Source organism: Aquarana catesbeiana, linkage group LG03, assembly GCF_042186555.1.
Source record: "Aquarana catesbeiana isolate 2022-GZ linkage group LG03, ASM4218655v1, whole genome shotgun sequence".
Lineage (NCBI taxonomy): Eukaryota > Metazoa > Chordata > Amphibia > Anura > Ranidae > Aquarana > Aquarana catesbeiana.
This window is the reverse complement of record NC_133326.1, coordinates 220,512,835-220,531,729: the sequence shown is the minus strand read 5'-3', so window position 1 is coordinate 220,531,729 and position 18,895 is coordinate 220,512,835. Positions and strand designations below refer to the sequence as shown.

The 18,895-nt window shown below is 38.7% G+C and overlaps 1 protein-coding gene across 5 annotated transcripts in view; it reads right to left on the bottom strand.

Moving 5' to 3' along the window:
• The window catches only part of CADPS2 (calcium dependent secretion activator 2), a 1,072,621-nt gene that overhangs the window by 159,954 nt on the left and 893,772 nt on the right, over positions 1 to 18,895 (bottom strand). For 4 of the 5 annotated variants that reach the window (XM_073619788.1, XM_073619789.1, XM_073619791.1 and 1 more), the window contains one exon: positions 1,254 to 1,361. The exons of the other annotated variant lie outside the window; for it this stretch is intronic. In XM_073619788.1, the coding sequence (XP_073475889.1) occupies positions 1,254 to 1,361 (108 nt within the window). The remainder of the gene's footprint in view (positions 1 to 1,253; positions 1,362 to 18,895) is intronic. 5 annotated transcript variants of the gene reach the window in all.

Below are 18,895 nucleotides of genomic sequence, written 5' to 3'. Positions count from 1 at the left end.
GTAATGACTGATAAATCGCTCAGTGGACATAAATGAATCCATTCTTTGTTCGTTTTTTTACATATACCTAGTGCAAACAGTTCGCACGGGAAACACATTAACCTTTAAATTTATCGTTCGTTCAGCAGAAAATTTCTAAACCTGTCCTTAGTTTTTTCGGCTCAAAAACATCCCAACAATTATCGTTTTTGCACCCATTAACTGGCCGAAAAACGAACGAACTGGCCAAATGACAGAATTCCGTCCGATTTTCTGTATAGTGTATGGCCAGCATTATAGCTTCAACTCAAGACAGGAAGTGCCAAATATGTATCTTCCAGCTTATAGCTTAGGCATAACAACATTTACTTTAAAGGAGACAATTCATAAGAAAATTTTTAAAATTTCTTAGAAAAACTCTACTTACCTTTCCCACCGCAGGGTTTTCTGTGGTAAACCAATAGCCCCGATCTTCACCCTTCACGGTGGGTTCCGTTAAACCTTCAGGAGCTAGGGATCCTCGAGGAAACCCACAATCCTGGACCTGCAATAGCACCACCGGCAGTAAACTTTATGGCCTTAATACCAAAAAGTACTGGATTCCGGGGTCCAGCTCTCAAAAGAGAAGCATTCACAGGCAAAAACCTTGTTTCTTCAGACATGAAGCCAGGGTACCATTCAATTCGGCCACAAAGATACCTTGAATGGATCCGTCTGCATAGCTAGCCCCAGCAAGGATTGCTTCAGAGAAGCTCAGCTCAGCACATCTTTACTCCGTGACCAACACCTAGACACTGGCGAAAAACCTGGAGGTACTCCCAGTAGTGGGAGGGGTTATATAGGGAGTGCACTTTTTGTCTTAGGGCGTGCCAGTGTCCATCACCTGAAGGTGGCCTATAACCCACATAGTAACTACTATGGCTCTGTGATCCCTGATGTATGAAAACAAAATATATTTGATTTTTTAATGAATATGTTTTCTAGCAGAAAGTAAAAAAATTGTGTATTTTTTTTCAAAATTGTCAGGTTTTTTTGTTTAAAGGGCAAAAGATAAAAAACACAGAGGTCATCAAATATCACCAAAAGAAAGCTCTATCTGTGGAGAAAAAAGGACATCAATTTTATTTGGGTACAGTGTCGCACGACCGCACAATATTTATATTGCATTCAGACATGAAATACAAAAGGCTGAGAAAAACGCACAAATCTAACCAGGTTAGATAAGGAAGCGTTACATTCTTTTAGTTAGTGATGTTTTATTATGAATTACTTACATCAAATAATTTTTCTATATACATTTCCTCATTGATTTTTTCCCGCAAAATATCTTGATTTTGTCGCACAAATGTGATATAGGTGTCTGCAAGGTCCAGTCCAGGTTTCTGAAATTAAACGTAAAATTGACTTTATAGTCAGAACAAATCAGTGCATATACAGTATGTGTAATTATATATATATATATATATATATATATATATATATATATATATATATATATACACACACACACACACACACACACACACACACACACCCACACACACCCACACACAGTACATCCGGAAAGTATTCACAGCGCTTCACTTTTTCCATATTTTGTTATGTTACAGCCTTATTCCAAAGTGCATTAAATTTATTATTTTCCTCAAAATTCTACAAACAATACTCCATAATGACAACGCAAAAGTAGTTTGAAATATTTGCAAATTTATTAAAAAAAAAATCAGATGTACATAAGTATTCATAGCCTTTGCTCAATACTTTGTTGAAGCACAATTGCAACCAATTACAGCCTCAAGTCTTTGAGTATTGTGCTACAAGCTTGGCACTAGAGGTCGACCGATATATCGGCCGATATTTGGCGTTTTTTACTTAATTGGCATCGACCGATTGTGCTGATAAAAAAGGCCGATTATAACTTCAGCGCGACTTGCAAATGACTTCTGTAATAGAAGTCAATGCAAGTTGCCTGAGGTCTTCTGTGAAGTGACTTCTCTCCTCTCTGGGCAGCCTGCCAAATCTGATAAAAGAACCTGAAGAGATACAATGTTTATGCATGAGCTGCACTCATGTAGAAGTTCTCAGTTTAACCATTTAAAGACTAAATCTTTTCTGACACTTGTTGCTTACAAGTAAAAATGCTGTATTTTCTGCTAGAAAATCACTTAGAACCCCCAAACATTATATATATATATATATATATATATATATATATATATATATTTTAGCAGAGACCCTAGGGAATAAAATAGCGGTTGTTGCAAATTTTTATGTCACACGGTAATTGCGCAGCGGTCTTTCAAACACAATTTGTTTTGAAAAAATACACTAATGAATTAAAAAAAAAAACTAAGCAGTAAAGTTAGCCCATTTTTTTCGTCCAAAAGTTTTAAATACCTGTTTTTGTGTACTTAATATTTAAGATATAGTTTTTTTTTAATCTAAATTATACATACAAGTGAACTGATTGGATGTTTGTCTTGTTTAATAAATGTTTAAATGTAAAAAATTTTCTGTATCACTTATTACTTAAGGTTGCTTCCACACTGGAGCGGGCAGGCGTTGACGGTAAAATGCTGCTAGTTTTAGCGGCGCTTTACCGTCATTTTAGTGGCGCTATTCGGCTGCTAGCGGGGCGCTTATAACCCAGCTAGCGGCCGAGGAAGTGGTTAAATGCGCCCCTGAAGCGCCGCTGCCGAAACGCTTTGCATGCGCTTCGGCAACGGTACGCATTCATTTCAATGGGCAGGAGTGGTGGAGGAGCGGTATACACCGCTCCAAAGATGCTGCTTGCAGGACTTTTTTTTAACATTCCGCCAGCGCATCGCCTCAGTGTGAAAGCACTCGGGCTTTCACACTGATGCCCCGTACACACGGTCGGACTTTGTTCGGACATTCCAACAACAAAATCCATGGATTTTTTCCTACGGATGTTGGCTCAAACTTGTCTTGCATACACACGGTCACACAAAGTTGTTGGAAAATCCGATTGTTCTAAACGCGGTGGCGTAAAACACGTACGTCGGGACTATAAATGGGGCAGTGGCCAATAGCTTTCATCTCTTTATTTGTTCTGAGCATGCGTGGCACTTTGTGCGTCGGATTTGTGTACACACGATCGGAATTTCTGACAAAGGATTTTGTTGTCGGAAAATTTTATATTATATATCAAACTTTGTGTGTCGGAAATTCCGATGGAAAATGTGTGATGGAGCCTACACACGGTCGGAATCACACATTTTCCGTCGGAAAATCCGACCGTGTGTATGGGGCATGAGACTGCAGGGGAGCCGTTTTGCAGGCACTTTACAGGTGCTATTTTTAGCCCAAAAGCGCCTGAAAAATGCCCCATTGTGAAAGGGGTCTAACTGTTAGATTTTATGAGATGAACGGAAAAAAAAAAAAAGAATAAAATCGGCCTACTATATCGGCCCAAAAAAATCGGCATCACATATCGGCCACCGCGATTTCTAAATATCGGCATCGGCCAGAGAAAAACCCACATCGGTCAACCTCTACTTGGCACACCTATTTTGGGCAGTTTCTCCCATTCTTCTTTGCAGGAACTCTCAAACTCCATCAGTTTGGATGGGGAGCGTCGGTGCACAGCCATTTTCATATCTCCCAGAGATGTTCAATTGGGTTCAAGTCTGGGCTCTGGCTGGGCCACTCAAGGACATTCACAGAGTTGTCCCATAACCACTCCTTTGTTATCTTATCTTGGCTTTGTGCTTAGGGTCCTTGTCCTGTTGGGAAATGAACCATCTCCCTATTCTGAGGTCCAGAGCGCTCTGGAGCAGGTTTTCATCAAGGATGGTCTCTGTACATTGCTGCATTCATCTTTCCCTCAATCCTGACTAGTCTCTCAGTACCTGCCACTGAAAAACATCCCCACAGCATGATGCTGCCACCACCATGCTTCATTGTAGGGATGGTTTTGTCCAGGTGCCTGGTTTCCTCCGGCCATGATGCTTGCCATTAAGGCCAAAAAGTTCAATCTTTGTTTCATCAGACCAGAGAATTTTGTTTCTAATGGTCTGAGAGTCCTTCAGGTGCCTTTTGGCATACTCCAGGCAGACTGTCATGTGCCTTTTAATGAGAAGTGGCTTCCACCATACAGGCCTGATTGGTGAAGTGCTGCAGATATGGTTGCTCTTCTGGAAGGTTCTCCACTTTTCACAGAGAAATGCTGGGGCTCTGTCAGAGTGACCATTGGGTTCTTGGTCACCACCCTGACTAAGGTCCTTCTCGCCTGTTTTGCCCACTCTAGGAAGAGTCCTGGTGGTTCCAAACTTCTTCCATTTACAGATGGAGGCCACTGTGCTCATTGGGACCTTCAATGCTACAGAAAGGTTTCTGTACCTTTCCCCAGATATGTGTCTCAATACAATCTTGTCTCTAAGGTCTACAGACAGTTCCATGGACTTCATGGTTGGGTTTGTGCTGTGACACGCACTGTTAACTGTAGAATTATTAATTTACCACATGTGAACTTCAATCAAGCTATAGAAACGTCTCAAGGATGATCAGTGAAAACAGAATGCACCTGAGCTCAATTTTGAGTGTCATGTCATTTTTAATAAATTTGCAATGATTTCAAACAAACTTCTTTCAGGTTGTCATTATGGGATATTGTTTGTAGAATTTTGAGGAAAGTAATGAATATAATCCATTTTGGAATAAGGCTATAACATAACAAAATGTGAAGAAATTGAAGCAATGTAAATAGTTTCTGATTAAATTAGCAAGCTTGCTCTGTGTAAGTATATCCAAAGTCAAAACTTTTTCTTTCATTTAAGAAAGTGTATGCAGTTAAGAATGTAGATGTTTTTGACCATCTTTGTCCCATTTGGAAGATTTCCTATAACTTTCTTGCCTGCAGAGTGAGAAGAAATCTCTTGACACATTTCACTAGGATTAAGTGTCCCAATTTGCCCTTTATTCTTGTAATGGTACCAGCCCAAAATTTTGGACTTTACCTTACTTTCAGTACCAATGACAAGTAGAGAGTAAATCTCCATAGTGGGCAGTGATAGCAGTAAAAAAACTGTCAGGGCTGTTCACCTGCGATCAGGTGAGAAATGTGAAGGGGCGAAATAGATAACATGACATAACAAGAGTCCTAACCCTTTACCACTAAAAGAAAAAATAAAACATTTTGGCTGTAGATACACTTCAAAGTGGTTATTTCATTAATAGAAAAGTGAAGCAAAATGTATTGTAATGCAACACTACAGTGTGCCAATAAGAGAAGCACATCATCACATTAGGGTTTCCTGTATTCAAGTAGGTAAATGCTCATGGAAAATGTCTGTAACCAAAAAATAAGAACAGTTAGAAAACAGGAATAGAAATGGGGATGGTTAGAGCTAGGGAATAGAAACATTGTGTTCCAGTAATAACAGGAAATTATTTAGACTGATGTTATATTTGTACTAAAACCAGATGTCTAGGTCAATAGTTACAGGGCAAAAAAGAATCATCTCAAGGTCTCCTTGCATTATTCCAAAATTAGGAAAACTTGTATGTTTGGGGGATGAAAGTGGTGAATTTTTAAGAAGACAGCATCCTATTGGTCAAGAGAGGAGAGCTTTTTTGGTTGCTTTCAGCCAAACTTATCATAATAGGTAATAACAATCAGTTTCCTTGCTATAAAATAGGTTGGATAACTGGACTTCTGAAACAAAAGCCTTCAACAGCAAAAAATGAAAGGAGATATGACTTAGCTGGCAGATTTTCTGTTGTAACAGACAATTACCAATTTTGTAAGAAACACATCTGTAATTGTTAACGCCTGCACTAATTTAGCACATACTTTCATCATGATCTTTCTACTTTCCATGTGGTAATTAGCATTAGCCACTGTGATGTTTTGAGTCAAGCACCAAAGATAGTTGTTCTTTACAGAGCTTCTGGTTCTCAAAGCCCTAACTACCTCCATATTTAGAAGAGTTTGCATGATCTCTTTGGGCCCAACTGAAGTTGTGTATAAGGTTGAGGTTAACTACTGTTAAATATTACAGTTTATTTTTCATACACATAATGTAAGCTTTCTTGAAGTCCTAATGCTGGCCATACACTATACGAAAAATCGGCCAAACCCATTTTTGAAAAACAGACATTTGACCGTGAGAGCAAACGATAGTGCCATCATGTAATGACCGATAAATCGCTCAGTGTACATAAATGAATCCATTCTTTGTTTTTTTACATATACCTAGTGCAAACAGTTCGCATGGGAAATACATTAACCTTTCAATTTATCATTCGTTCGGCAGAAAAATTCCAAACCTGTCCTTAGTTTTTTTGGCTCAAAAACATCCCAACGATTATCAATTTTGTGCCCATTAACAGGCCGAAAAACGAACTGGCCAAATGACAGAATTCCAGACGATTTTTCGTATAGTGTATGGCCAGCATTATAGCTTCAACTCAAGACAGGAAGTGCCAAATATGTATCTTCCAGCTTATAGCTTTAAACAAGTTTCTAGTAGGCTTTAGCAAGTTTCGAGACGCTCGGTTCCTCGGGCGTCTCACAATACCGTCTAGCCCAGGTTGGGTTTTGGTTGGTGAGTGCATTTGTATCTATTTCTGTTTGAAATGTTTTAATACTCCAATGTTACATTTTTGTTAACTATTTCATTGTCATTTACTGTCTATGTAACTGCAGCTATCTGATATTTTGAGAATTCACTTGGACGCCTCCTGAAGAAGCGGTCCATCCGCGAAACTGTTGAGGGCATGGTCCCAAGTATTCTAAACATAGCCTCCAACCACCTTTGTGGGCAGTTTTAATATGTTATTGTAATTCTGTATTGTTTGTGATATCTATATTTTGATTATATAGATGTTTTATTAATTGCTGTATTTTTGAATAAATTAAAAAATTTTTTACTCATATTGTATTGTTGTATGAGGTACCGGAATAGTCCAATATTTTTTGGGGGGTGGCAGAGGGGGGGACTCTATTGGAGTAGTCCCTGCCAATCTCTTTCCCTCCCGTTTTCCTCTACCTAAGTTTCTAGTAGGCTTTAGCAAGTTTCAAGCAGTGCTGGAGATTGCTAAACACCCACTGAGGTCTGTTAAAAGCGTGTCCAAACCTACAATCAGCACATCCTTTAAAGTCTTACTAAACACAATATGTTTCATTTACAGTACCCCTTCTCTTCCTGTGTGTGGATGATGGCACTGTAATTATTTTAATTAAAAAAAAACATCCAAGTACCCTTTTTCCTAATCGATATACAGCAGTCACATGACCCAGCTCTTCCCCAGCCTGTCTGCAGTGAAACAGTGGCAGGGGAAGCTTCTAGTCTGCTGCTACTGGTCACATGTTCAACATAGAAAAAAGCAGCCTTTGGCATAAGGAGTAAAGTAGATAAAATCAATAAACTGTTTTAAATATGAACAATATTAACAAATATATATTTGAAATAAAATATGTATTATTTTTTGGCAATAACATGGTGTGGGTGTATTTCTGCCAGTCACAAGCTATGCCACGCCCCTCCAGCTGTTGTCTTAGATTAGTGGAGAGGTAAAGCCTCCATCTATTAGGCTGTAATATCCTACCCCCATTGTGTTTAGCTGGTTAGTGGGCATTGAGGAGGAGGAGGGAGAAAGTAAGCTGTATTTTATCATTGTGTATACGCTCACATGTTGGGCTGCTCAGATGTGATAGGAAGGTAATGCTCAGGGTAGAATACACACTGAAAACTGAGCATGGGCACCAGCTGCCAACACTGCTCTACAAAATCCCCAACTACAGTGGAGACATGAACTGAAGGGGCAGATCGAGAATAGCAGAATCAACTTATCAGGACCTGGCTAACCTGCTGGTGGCATTGTGGTTCTCAGGCTAAAAGCTGTAGTTCCAGTAACCACCAGCGGGTGTCTCCCAGCAGCGTACTTAAGTCCTACCTCTACTATTGCAACTCGTGTCAGTGTTTTCATTGCCTTGCTTGCTGCCAGATTCATCCTGCTCGTGAGCTATCCTTGCATCCTGTTCCCTTCCTGCTGCTTGCCTTGTTCCTGCACCCAGCCCTGATTCCCCCTTTTTCTTGCATTTCACCTGTTACCTTTGCTTCCCATATTGTACAAATTGTATATAGTTAGTTTGTTAGGTTTCTGTTGCTATTTGCTGGTGTGTGTATGTCTTTTTGCTTGCTGTTAAGAATTTTAGTTAATTATACATGGTTTGTTCCCAGTTTTCTTGTGGCTACATATATCTGGTCATCCCAGCGGCTGTCTCCTGAAACAACTAGGTTTTTTGCAGAATACAATAAATTAATCCTATAGTAACTGAGTGAGCATGGACAGCATGTAATACAACATTTATTAATAGTTTTTAGTGATGCGAGTTTAATGACACTAAGAACTTTATTCATTTTTTTCTTTTTTTTGTCTACTCTCTGGACATGTTTGCAATGACCTCTAGTTCCTGGCTCACAGCGACTCTCAGCTTATTCTATTTCATAAAGATAATGGAATTCAAAGCCAGGGACATGATATATGTAAAAAAGAACATCAAGGCTGTCGTACCATGGATGATCCTGGGAATAGAAGTGTTAGCTCTTAGCAGTTGTTTTTGGTGTGCTTCTCTTTTTTTAAGCCTCATTCCTCTTCTCTGAACAATTCAACTTTAAGTTTAAACAATTCGATCAAACTATGCTGCAAGATTTTTGAGCATTGCTTTCACTTAAGAGCCCATTCACACCTGAGCATTTTCAGCTCATAAAACGCTCATCTCAAAAGTTCAAAAACGCCCAACAAGCAAAATCACATTCATTTAAATGGCCCTTGTTCACATCTGAGTGTTCTGTCGCCTGAAGCAAAACGCGTGAAGCTCAAAAAAGTACATAAGCTTCTTTTTGGGCAGATTACAGGTGTTTTTCGTTATTTTATTAGAAAAAAGGGAACTTGGATGTGTTTTTTTTTTAATTAAAATAATTACATTGCTATCATCCACACGCAGAAAGAGAAGGGGTACTGTAAATGAAACATTGTGTGTTTAGTATCACTTTAAAGGATGTGCTGATTGTAGGTTTAGACACGCTTTTAACAGACCTCAGTGGGTGTTTAGCAATCTCCAGCACTGCTTGAAACTTGCTAAAGCCTACTAGAAACTTATTTAAAGCTATGAGCTGGAAGATATATATTTGGCACTTCCTGTCTTGAGTTGAAGCTATAATGCTGGCCATACATATAGGGGTGAAGATCTGCGGAAGTTGGGGTAGCATCATGAAGTAGTTTATAGATAGATGAAATTAGATGTAACTGGTGGGGGCCTTGAGCACAGATAAGTTTAAAGGCAGAAGGTTTAAAAGAAGGTGAAAGCGTGGGGATATAATGTTTAATTTGGAGGTATAAAAAAAAACCATAGGTTTAGGAATGTGGTACAAAGTAAGGTCCGTTGGCATGGACCATAGGGGGAGTACATAAGTTGAAAACTGGTTACAAGGGAGAGTTCAGAGGGTGGTGATAAATGGGGAATACTCGGAATGGTTAGGGGTGGGAAGTGGGGTCCCCCAGGGTTCTGTGCTGGGACCAATCCTGTTTAATTTGTATATAAACGACCTGGAGGATGGGGTAAACAGTTCAATCTCTGTATTTGCGGACGACACTACGCTAAGCAGGGTGATAAGTATGCAAGAAGATCTGAACAAATTAATTGGGCAACTACATGGCAAATGAGGTTTAATGTAGAAAAATTTAAAATAATGCATTTGGGTGGCAAAAATATGAATGCAATCTATACACTGGGGGGAGAACCTCTGGGGGATTCTAGAATGGAAAAGGACCTGGGGGTCTTAGTAGACGATAGGCTCAGCAATGGCATGCAATGCCAAGCTGCTGCTAACAAAGCAAACCAAATACTGGCATGCATTAAAAAGGGGATTAACTCCAGGGATAAAGCGATAATTCTCCCACTCTACAAGACTTTGGTCCGGCCTCACCTGGCGTATGCTGTCCAGTTCTGGGCACCAGTCCTCAGGAAGGATATGCTGCAAATGGAGTGAGTACAAAGAAGGGCAACAAAGCTAATAAAGGGTCTGGGGGATATTAGTTATGAAGAAAGGTTGCGGGCAAGGACTTATTCTCTCTGGAGAAGAGACGCTTGAGAGGGGATAGGATTTCAATTTACAAATACCATACTGGTGACCCCACAATAGGGATAAAACTTTTTCGCGGTAGGGAGTTTAATAAGACACGTGGCCACTCACTAAAATTAGAAGAAAAGAGGTTTAACCTTAAACTGTGTAGAGGGTTCTTTACTGTAAGAGTGGCAAGGATGTGGAATTCCCTTCCACAGGCAGTGGTTTCAGCGGGGGGGCATCGATAGTTTCAAAAACTATTAGATAAGCACCTGGACAACTGCAACATACAGGGATATACAATGTAATACTGTCATATAATCTCACACATAGGTTGGACTTGATGGATTTGTGTCTTTTTTCAACCTCACCTACTATGTAACTATGTATTTAGACTGGAGATCATCGAATGTATGTAATCTGTGAGTGACTGGATGGACAAATTGGTGAAGCTGAAACAAACCAGCCTTAGCCCAGGATGATACACGGGCATAAGATGAGCTCTCAGGGGTAGTGGGATTAAAGAGTACATTCGATAGAGGAGGGCATGGCGAAGAGGGAGAGAACCTAGTCACACAGGTATGCTAAATCTTCAGAGTAAAAATAATCGGGGCTAAACATAATCCCTGCAATTTAGGATCTTGGAGTAATGAAGGGGACCAAAGCAGAGCAAGGATGAGCAGGGTAGAGGGAGCCCATTTCAATTTCCGACCATCTTTTTGGTGCCGCCTGAGAGGACCAGGACAAGACCGATCGAAGGTGAGGAGCGAAATAAGACTTAAGAACATCAGGTGCACCTAGGCCACCACAGTGCTTTGGAGAAAAGACCACAGAACTGGCTACCCTATGTGCTTTATTGCTCCAGATAAAATTGAGAAACCATCATTTAAGCACCTTTAACTGGGACTTGGGAACAGGCACTGACAGCATTTCAAAAAAATAAAGCAGTTTAGGCATTATAGACATTTTTAAGATATTAATCCTACCCAACCGCGAAATAGGGTATGTATTCCAACGCTTCAACATGTCACTAATGTCCCTACATGATAGGCTCAGCAATGGCATGCAATGCCAAGCTGCTGCTAACAAAGCAAACCAAATATTGGCATGCATTAAAAAGGGGATTAACTCCAGGGATAAAGCGATAATTCTCCCACTCTACAAGACTTTGGTCCGGCCTCACCTGGCGTATGCTGTCCAGTTCTGGGCACCAGTCCTCAGGAAGGATATGCTGGAAATGGAGCAAGTACAAAGAAGGGCAACAAAGCTAATAAAGGTTCTGGGAGATATTAGTTATGAAGAAAGGTTGCGGGCAAGGACTTATTCCAACGCTTCAACATGTCACTAATGTCCCTACATAAAGGCACATAATTAACCAAGAATAAGGACGAATAAGCAGGTGTGATCTGTATACCCAGGTATTCAAGTGAATGAGGACACCACCTATACGGATAAGACTTCTGAACTTTATTCAGCACCATGAAGAGTGCTTTACAGGCTTCAAAAAAGTTGCTCAAACATTTTGAAAGCTTCACAAATACCTACCATACACACTACTCTTTAGACAAAAATTTACAAGCTAATATCTATGTAAACTGGGCTATATGTGCCTGCAGGACACACAAGTGCATCATTCCATAAAACACATGGACAGCTGAAAGGTCAACTGACTCCCAGTACAGTACTGTTTAAAAAATAAATAAATAAATAAATAAGGCTTCATAAGATATGGGGTTGTTGGTTAGCTATCCCAGGCCTAGCTCCATTGAACTTAGTTTTGAATAGACAATTATTATAAAATCTGAAAGTGTCTATATACCAATATACAGTTATAAGAAGGTACCTAGATGGGTGTTCTGGAGATGGGTGGGTTGGGGGCATCACTATATGGTGATTTCATGAGTATACATGCAATGGGTTGTTGACATGGTACGTTTACTGTGTTTAAATCTGTATTTATGAATGTTTTGGTTGTCAACATGAGCACTGTTGTACTTTACTTTCTGAAAAGTAACGAGTGACATAACTCTCTGGAATGTGAACTGATATTATACTGTTTGATGGTTCTCAATAAACATTTCTCTGTTTTAGAAAAAAAAAAAAAAGAACAAGGCCGTTTTCTGCTATGAATACATAGCTTAGCCATCAGCAAATAAACAAGAAACAGCAATTTTCATATGATTGCTCTCCACACAAAGCAAGGAAATTTCCTTATACAAGTAATAAAAGCAGGAATGGATGTTGCAAATATAGTGTCGCAATACAACGGTGTCCTTGGTAATTTATGTTCCACAAAATGCTTTTCCTCTATGAAGTCACATAGGAAGCATGACTAAATAAAACCTAAGCATATGCACACTTGCTGTGAGGCCTAGGCCTAATGTGCTAAAAGATCTTTATTAATCTTTACACATGTATTCATAATATGCCAGATCTGGCATTGTTAGAATCACATTTGCAATTTAAATATTGAAACGTTTTCACAAAGATGCAGAAAAATCATGAAGGTCATATAAGCAATAATGACACAAACAAATCTCTTTAAAGTTTTCATTTGTTCAAGGAAATCTACAAGCCTTATGTTAACGTTAATGTTAAAGTTAAGTCAGACTTACAATTTCTTTTGATTAAACAGTTTTGTTCATATGAATGTAAAGTGGTGTTTATTTTGCCATGCAATGCCTAACCTATACCTTCTCTGTAGCAATATAATACTATTGAATTGTTTGCACTTAGCAGAGCCTAATGCAAAAACTGTTCAACTAAAACAGCCTTTATACTAATCAATGACTATCGGTGTCAATGAACATCCACTAGGTTCTATCTTGAATGATATCTGCAAATAAACACAGAAATACACCTTACAGTAATAACAGGTTTATATTATTTCTACCAAACATGGAAATAGTTTCAAGATGACACATTGAGTACAGAATCATCTACAGCAGTATAGTGTACATGTTTGGCAATTAAAAGAAAAGTGCAGGATTTCCAGAAAAAACAAACATACATACGCACCTATGCGGCTGCAGCATCAATCGGATGCTGTCACTGTCCCCTGATGGCTCTAAGACACAGAGAAGCGAGCAATCACATGACCATTGATCACTTCGTTCTCGATCTTCACTGACCAGAGAGCAGGGATCCGTCAGTTACCAGCTCTCTGCTCTGCCCCTCCAGGGCTCACTGGAGTGCCAAGCGTTTTGAGGCGCGGAAGCGGCTGGCTCAGGCTCTCAGTGGCGTGCTGAGAGGCCAAGCCAGCTGCCAGTCAGGCATCTGAGTGCATCCCATCATTAAAGTCAAGTTCTTTAACACTTATACACATCAACTGACCTGCTTCAAGCTGTTTTTGCATTTCTTATGACTTAACTAGGAGTATGAATATGGAGAAAAAGAGTTCTGGCACCAATGCCTATTAACACAGACCTAAAACTGCCAGGATTTCTAATAATGGTCACCTTGGATTCACAAAATTTTAATCTTTTGTTTAAAAATCTTAACTGCTTGTTTTGCATTTAATTGTTAAAAAAATAACAAAAAGACATGTGAAATAATAAAAGGAATTGATATGCTAAACCCTTGGTTTCTAAGTTACCCACAGTCATTAGCAGTGTTAATTTCGTAGATGAAAATATTTTCGTCAACAAAATTAACACTATTTTAGTCGACAAAAATACAACTAAAACAAGTCAGATAACTAAAATTTGACTAAAACTAAAATGGCATCTTAGTCCAAAAAGAGTGACTAAAACTAAATCAAAATTTGACATCAACATTAACACTGCATTACCACAAAAGAATACGTAGGGGGCATCTACTAAGCTGCTGAAAGAAAAAAAAATTAAAATAAAGGCTTTTTTAATTTATTTTGTCTTAATAGTTAATGTTGGAAACCTGTTCAGGTAATATGTGCAATGGCATTACAGCCAACAGAGTCTACAGTTTTTTTTGTATATTTTAAAGTCGCACTTTTGTTTGGCAAAAAGGAATGTTTTTGTTTGTTGATGAAATTTGGTTTTATTGATAAAGATATTATATATCACAATGGCTACATCTGTATCTGTGGTGCATGTTCAAACCTTAATACCCTAAAAAATATCATATTATTCAATTTTTTACTCCAGGAGTACATAATTAGTTTGGCAGTTCTAGAGAAATGCTTAAATAATGTAATATAATTTAACTAAATCCATTAGACTTTGGTTGACTAAAATATACTGGAGATTTTAGTAGATTAAAATACCACTGAAACTAAAACCAGATGACTAAAATATAGCTAAAACTAAAATGGCATTTTAGTCAAAAGACTATGACTAAAACTAGATTGAAATTTGATGTCAACATTAACACTGGACAATAGTTAGTGGTCTGTTAAAAAGCGTATATTTTTCAAAAATGGAATATCTTTTTAGGCTCATTTTAGAAGTTTAAAAAAAAAAAAAAAAAAGGACTTAGCAAAATTGTTACTACTCCAAGTTTCATGTAATATTTTTACTATTTCTTTTCCAAGTATAAATGCTGTTCTAAAATGAAGAAAAATAACATCTGTCACAGTATTTGTTAGTTCCAAAAATATGTAGGTTTGCAAGCAAAAAATTAATAAATATAAAAATTGAATGACTACTTTTACTTTGATTAAAACTGAAGCTATGAACTTGGCTGCATTTGAATTAAATATTATCGGCTATCCTAAATTAAAACAGTTTGCTTTCCCAGAAATGCTAACATATGGTAAAATACTAGCACATAAACATATTTACAAAAAGACTGCTATTCGAAAATATAATTAAAATACTGTATACACTAAGAGCAATAGCAACAGCTGGTGAAATGTGTCCGTTACAATTACCAGACATGCAATTCTTTTATTTGCCAAAAAAAAATCACTTTTATGTAAAAAAAGTATCTATAGTTAATTTATTTGTTAATAAAGATAAGGCAGTGTAAAATTATGTTATTTTGTATAGCTTAACCCAAACATTTGTTTTCCAACTGTCTTTTTCTGGAGATTTCCTTTCACTTCCTGTCCTGTAGTCACAAAAGGAAATGAGAAAAAAAGAAATCTAAAATTAGGGGAAATAGATAGTTAGATAGTTGTTACAGGGACAAAATGTACCCACTGGAAGATTTCCCCTTTATTCTCTTGTGGTAACAACTCAAATTCTAACCTCCCAGCACAATATGCAAAATTAAAACCCCCTAAAAAAAGAGTTTGCCTTAATTAAACTTTGAATAAGATATACTATATTTATTATAACAACTTCTGTCTTTTCTAGTTTTCATTTTTGTGGCTGTTTTGCTGCAATTGGTTTCTAAAGGCTGGCATTATTTTAGCAACGCTTATTGCACCGTTGTTTTAAATTGTTTGCAACAGTCATGCAGGGATGTAGGTAATAATAAATCAGAAATAAATCATATGAAAATTACCGGATGTATGCCCTCTATGTTGGTATTTAGTTAAAACAAATTTTTTTTTTTTTTTTTTAGAATGACCACCACTATATAAGAAACATAAATTTGGATTTATCCTGAAGGAGCGCTTTAAAGGTTCACCTTTTTTACTTTTTTTATACTTAAAGAGCCTCTTTGAAGCAGCCTAATGTAATGAAGAAATCACTTTTACATGCTGCAACCATCTCACAACTTTACAGGATGTGGGGCCATATATACAGTAGTATTTCTCAATCCTGCCTTATTCAAAATACTTGGGTAAGAATTAGGCTGTTTAGAAATACCCTGGCACAGTCTTTTTCAACCGTGACTTCTGGGTTCTTCAGGGACACTTTACTAAAATGTATAAAAATTGCCCCAAAATTGGTAACAAGCCAACAAGTGGATCAAGCAGAGCCTTGTGACAATAATGTAATTGGTTGATAAGGAGGATGTCAGGGGCCTGCATCTCCCTACCTCTCTCAATCAGCACTGGAGTCATGTTGGCAGAGTGGGTAAGAAGAGAAACGCCGGAATACTAATCAGTACCAGTGTGCAAAGGTGCATTTGCTTTGTAAAAAAGTGACCTATGTGTGTGGATGCCGCAATGTGTAAAACTATTAGTTACATTTATTACATTTTAGATTGGGGTGTCTCAAGATTGTGCAAAGTATAAATGGTGCCTTGACTAAAAAAAAGGTTGAGAAATTTCTCTATAGGACAATAGGACTGCTATAACAGTTACACAACTTGTCAGCCAATCTCTGTAAAACCCAGTCGAGGCCGCCTCCTTTTATTAAGAAGGCGGAAAAAAAAGTGATAACCACACGTACATATATTCATTTGGTTGGCTGAGTTGCACAAGAAAAATCAATGGGTCTCAGTACTAAAGACAACGGGAAGATTTTTATGTCAATCATTCTTGAGAAGAAAGATACATGACTGTGGCCCAAGGCTGAGAAAAATCAGGTACTCACATCGCAGACTAGATAGCATAAGTGAATACATGTATGTATATAGAAATATTCATGTTCATTGAAAAGAACACACATAAGAAATTCAGCTTGGCTTTAGTGGGATTAATGGAGTTTAGAATGTCTCCCGCTCATAGGTTTCTAGATATGTGGTCATACGTTTGGTTGTGAAGTATACTGATGGTTTTATAAGTGTTTAAGAAAGGCTACTAGCTCCATATGTGCACATCCCAATCCTCCTTCATATCTTTCTTTGCTCCCCATGTTCTGTTTTGTATGCCACTTGATCAGCCATGTCAGCTTGGATCTTGATAAATAGATCTGCGGCTTAGGTCAAGTGTCTGTTGCAGGAATGAAGAATAAAAATCTTTGGGACCCTCACTGACATTCTTCACGTGAAGGGCATTACTGTTTTGTGGTTGCCAGATATAGGTTCCCAGATGACAGGACCAGCCTGAGGTTGCCACTGTGAGCAACTGTGCAGTTTCTACTGAAAAAGATGGTGATTTTGAGTCACTAGTTAAACAGTACATGAGCCAATGAACATTAAAAAAAATGACCTACTAATGGCTAAAGCCAATGGACACTATTCTGTACTACTTCTCCTGGATCTCTCTGCTGCCTTTGACACAGTGGACCACCCCCTCCTCCTCAAAAAACTCCACTCCTTTGGTCTCCGTGATTGTACTCTTCGCTGGTTCTCATCCTACCTATCCCACCGCTCCTTCAGTGTCACTTACAACTCTACTTCCTCCTCTCCTCTTCCTTTCTCCGTTGGGGTCCCCCAAGGTTCTGTTCTTGGACCTCTCCTTTTCTCAATGTACACCACCTCCCTGGGTCAGTTGATTGTCTCCCACGGCTTTAAATAACATCTCTACGCTGATGACACCCAAATCTATCTCTCCACCCCCCAGCTCTCTCCATCTGTCTCCTCACGCATTACCAACTTACTAGCAGACATATCAGCCTGGATGTCACATCACTTCCTCAAACTCAACCTATCCAAAACCGAGCTCATGATATTTCTTACCTCAGGTGCCACTTCCCCTGATTTCCCTGTCAATATCAATGGCTCAACTATCAACCCATCTCCCCACGCCAAGGTCCTAGGTGTAATCCTGGACTCTGAACTAACCTTTCGACCCCACATTCTATCACTATCCAAAACTTGCCACCTCAATCTCCGCAACCTCTCTAAGATACGCCCCTTCCTAACCAATGTCACCACAAAGCTTCTAATCCACTCCCTGGTCATCTCCTGCCTCGACTATTGCAACTCCTTCCTCATTGGTTTACCTCTTAATAGGCTATCCCCACTTCAGTCCGTCATGAACGCTGCTGCCAGGCTCATCCACCTCACAAACTGCTCAGCGTCTGCTACACCCCTCTGCCAATCCCTCCATTGGCTGCCACTCAGTCACTGAATTAAATTCAAGATACTAACTATAACTTACAAAGCCATCCACAACCTGGCCCCCAGCTACATCTCTAACCTAGTCACAAAATACCAACCTAATCGTTCTCTTCGCTCCTCCCAAGACCTCCTGCTCTCAAACTCCCTTGTCACCTCATCCCATGCTCGCCTTCAGGACTTCTCCAGTGCCTCCCCCATCCTCTGGAATGCTCTACCCCAATCCGTCCGATTTTCTCCTACTTTATCCACTTTCAGACGATCCCTGAAAACTCATCTCTTCAGAGAAGCCTATCTGGCCTCCACCTAACAACTGTACATTTATCTTCTCAATCAGCACATCACCCACAGTTATTACCTCTTGTATCTCTTGACCTTCCCTCTTAGATTGTAAGCTCTAAGGAGCAGGGCCCTCTGATTCCTACTGTATCAAAGTGTATTGTATTTGTACTGTCTACCCTCAAGTTGTAAAGCGCTACGTAAACTGTTGGCGCTATATAAATCCTGTATAATAATAATAATAATAATTAATATTGTGGGGAAGAACCACAATATTAGTAAATTGCTGGTCACCTGCTGAAAGTTAAATTTTACTATGGTCATCAGCATTTTGAGATGTTGTTACATTAACACAACTATAAAATTACTCTGATAAACTTGATCTCTCACAGGTAGTCTCTGTCAGAGAAGATATCTCCTTTGAGTTTTTGTGGCACGAGTTTTGGAAGAGATGATTTGAATTCACTAAACAATAGTTTTACAAGTGCACACACTGTTTAAACTCTGTTTCTTACTGGTTTGATAGCACTTATAATGACCTGACCTAGGTTGGTCTTTTGAGCAGCATACATCCTGATGATTTTCTCTGGTAGTTCCCAAGGACAGATTTTCACCAGAAATATTTTAGCACTTTTTTTTCTGAAAGTTTTTGTCATATTTATTTAGCTATGATCATTGGAGATTACTATTCATGACTCTTCCTGATATGGGTGTAAGATCCAGTGTAA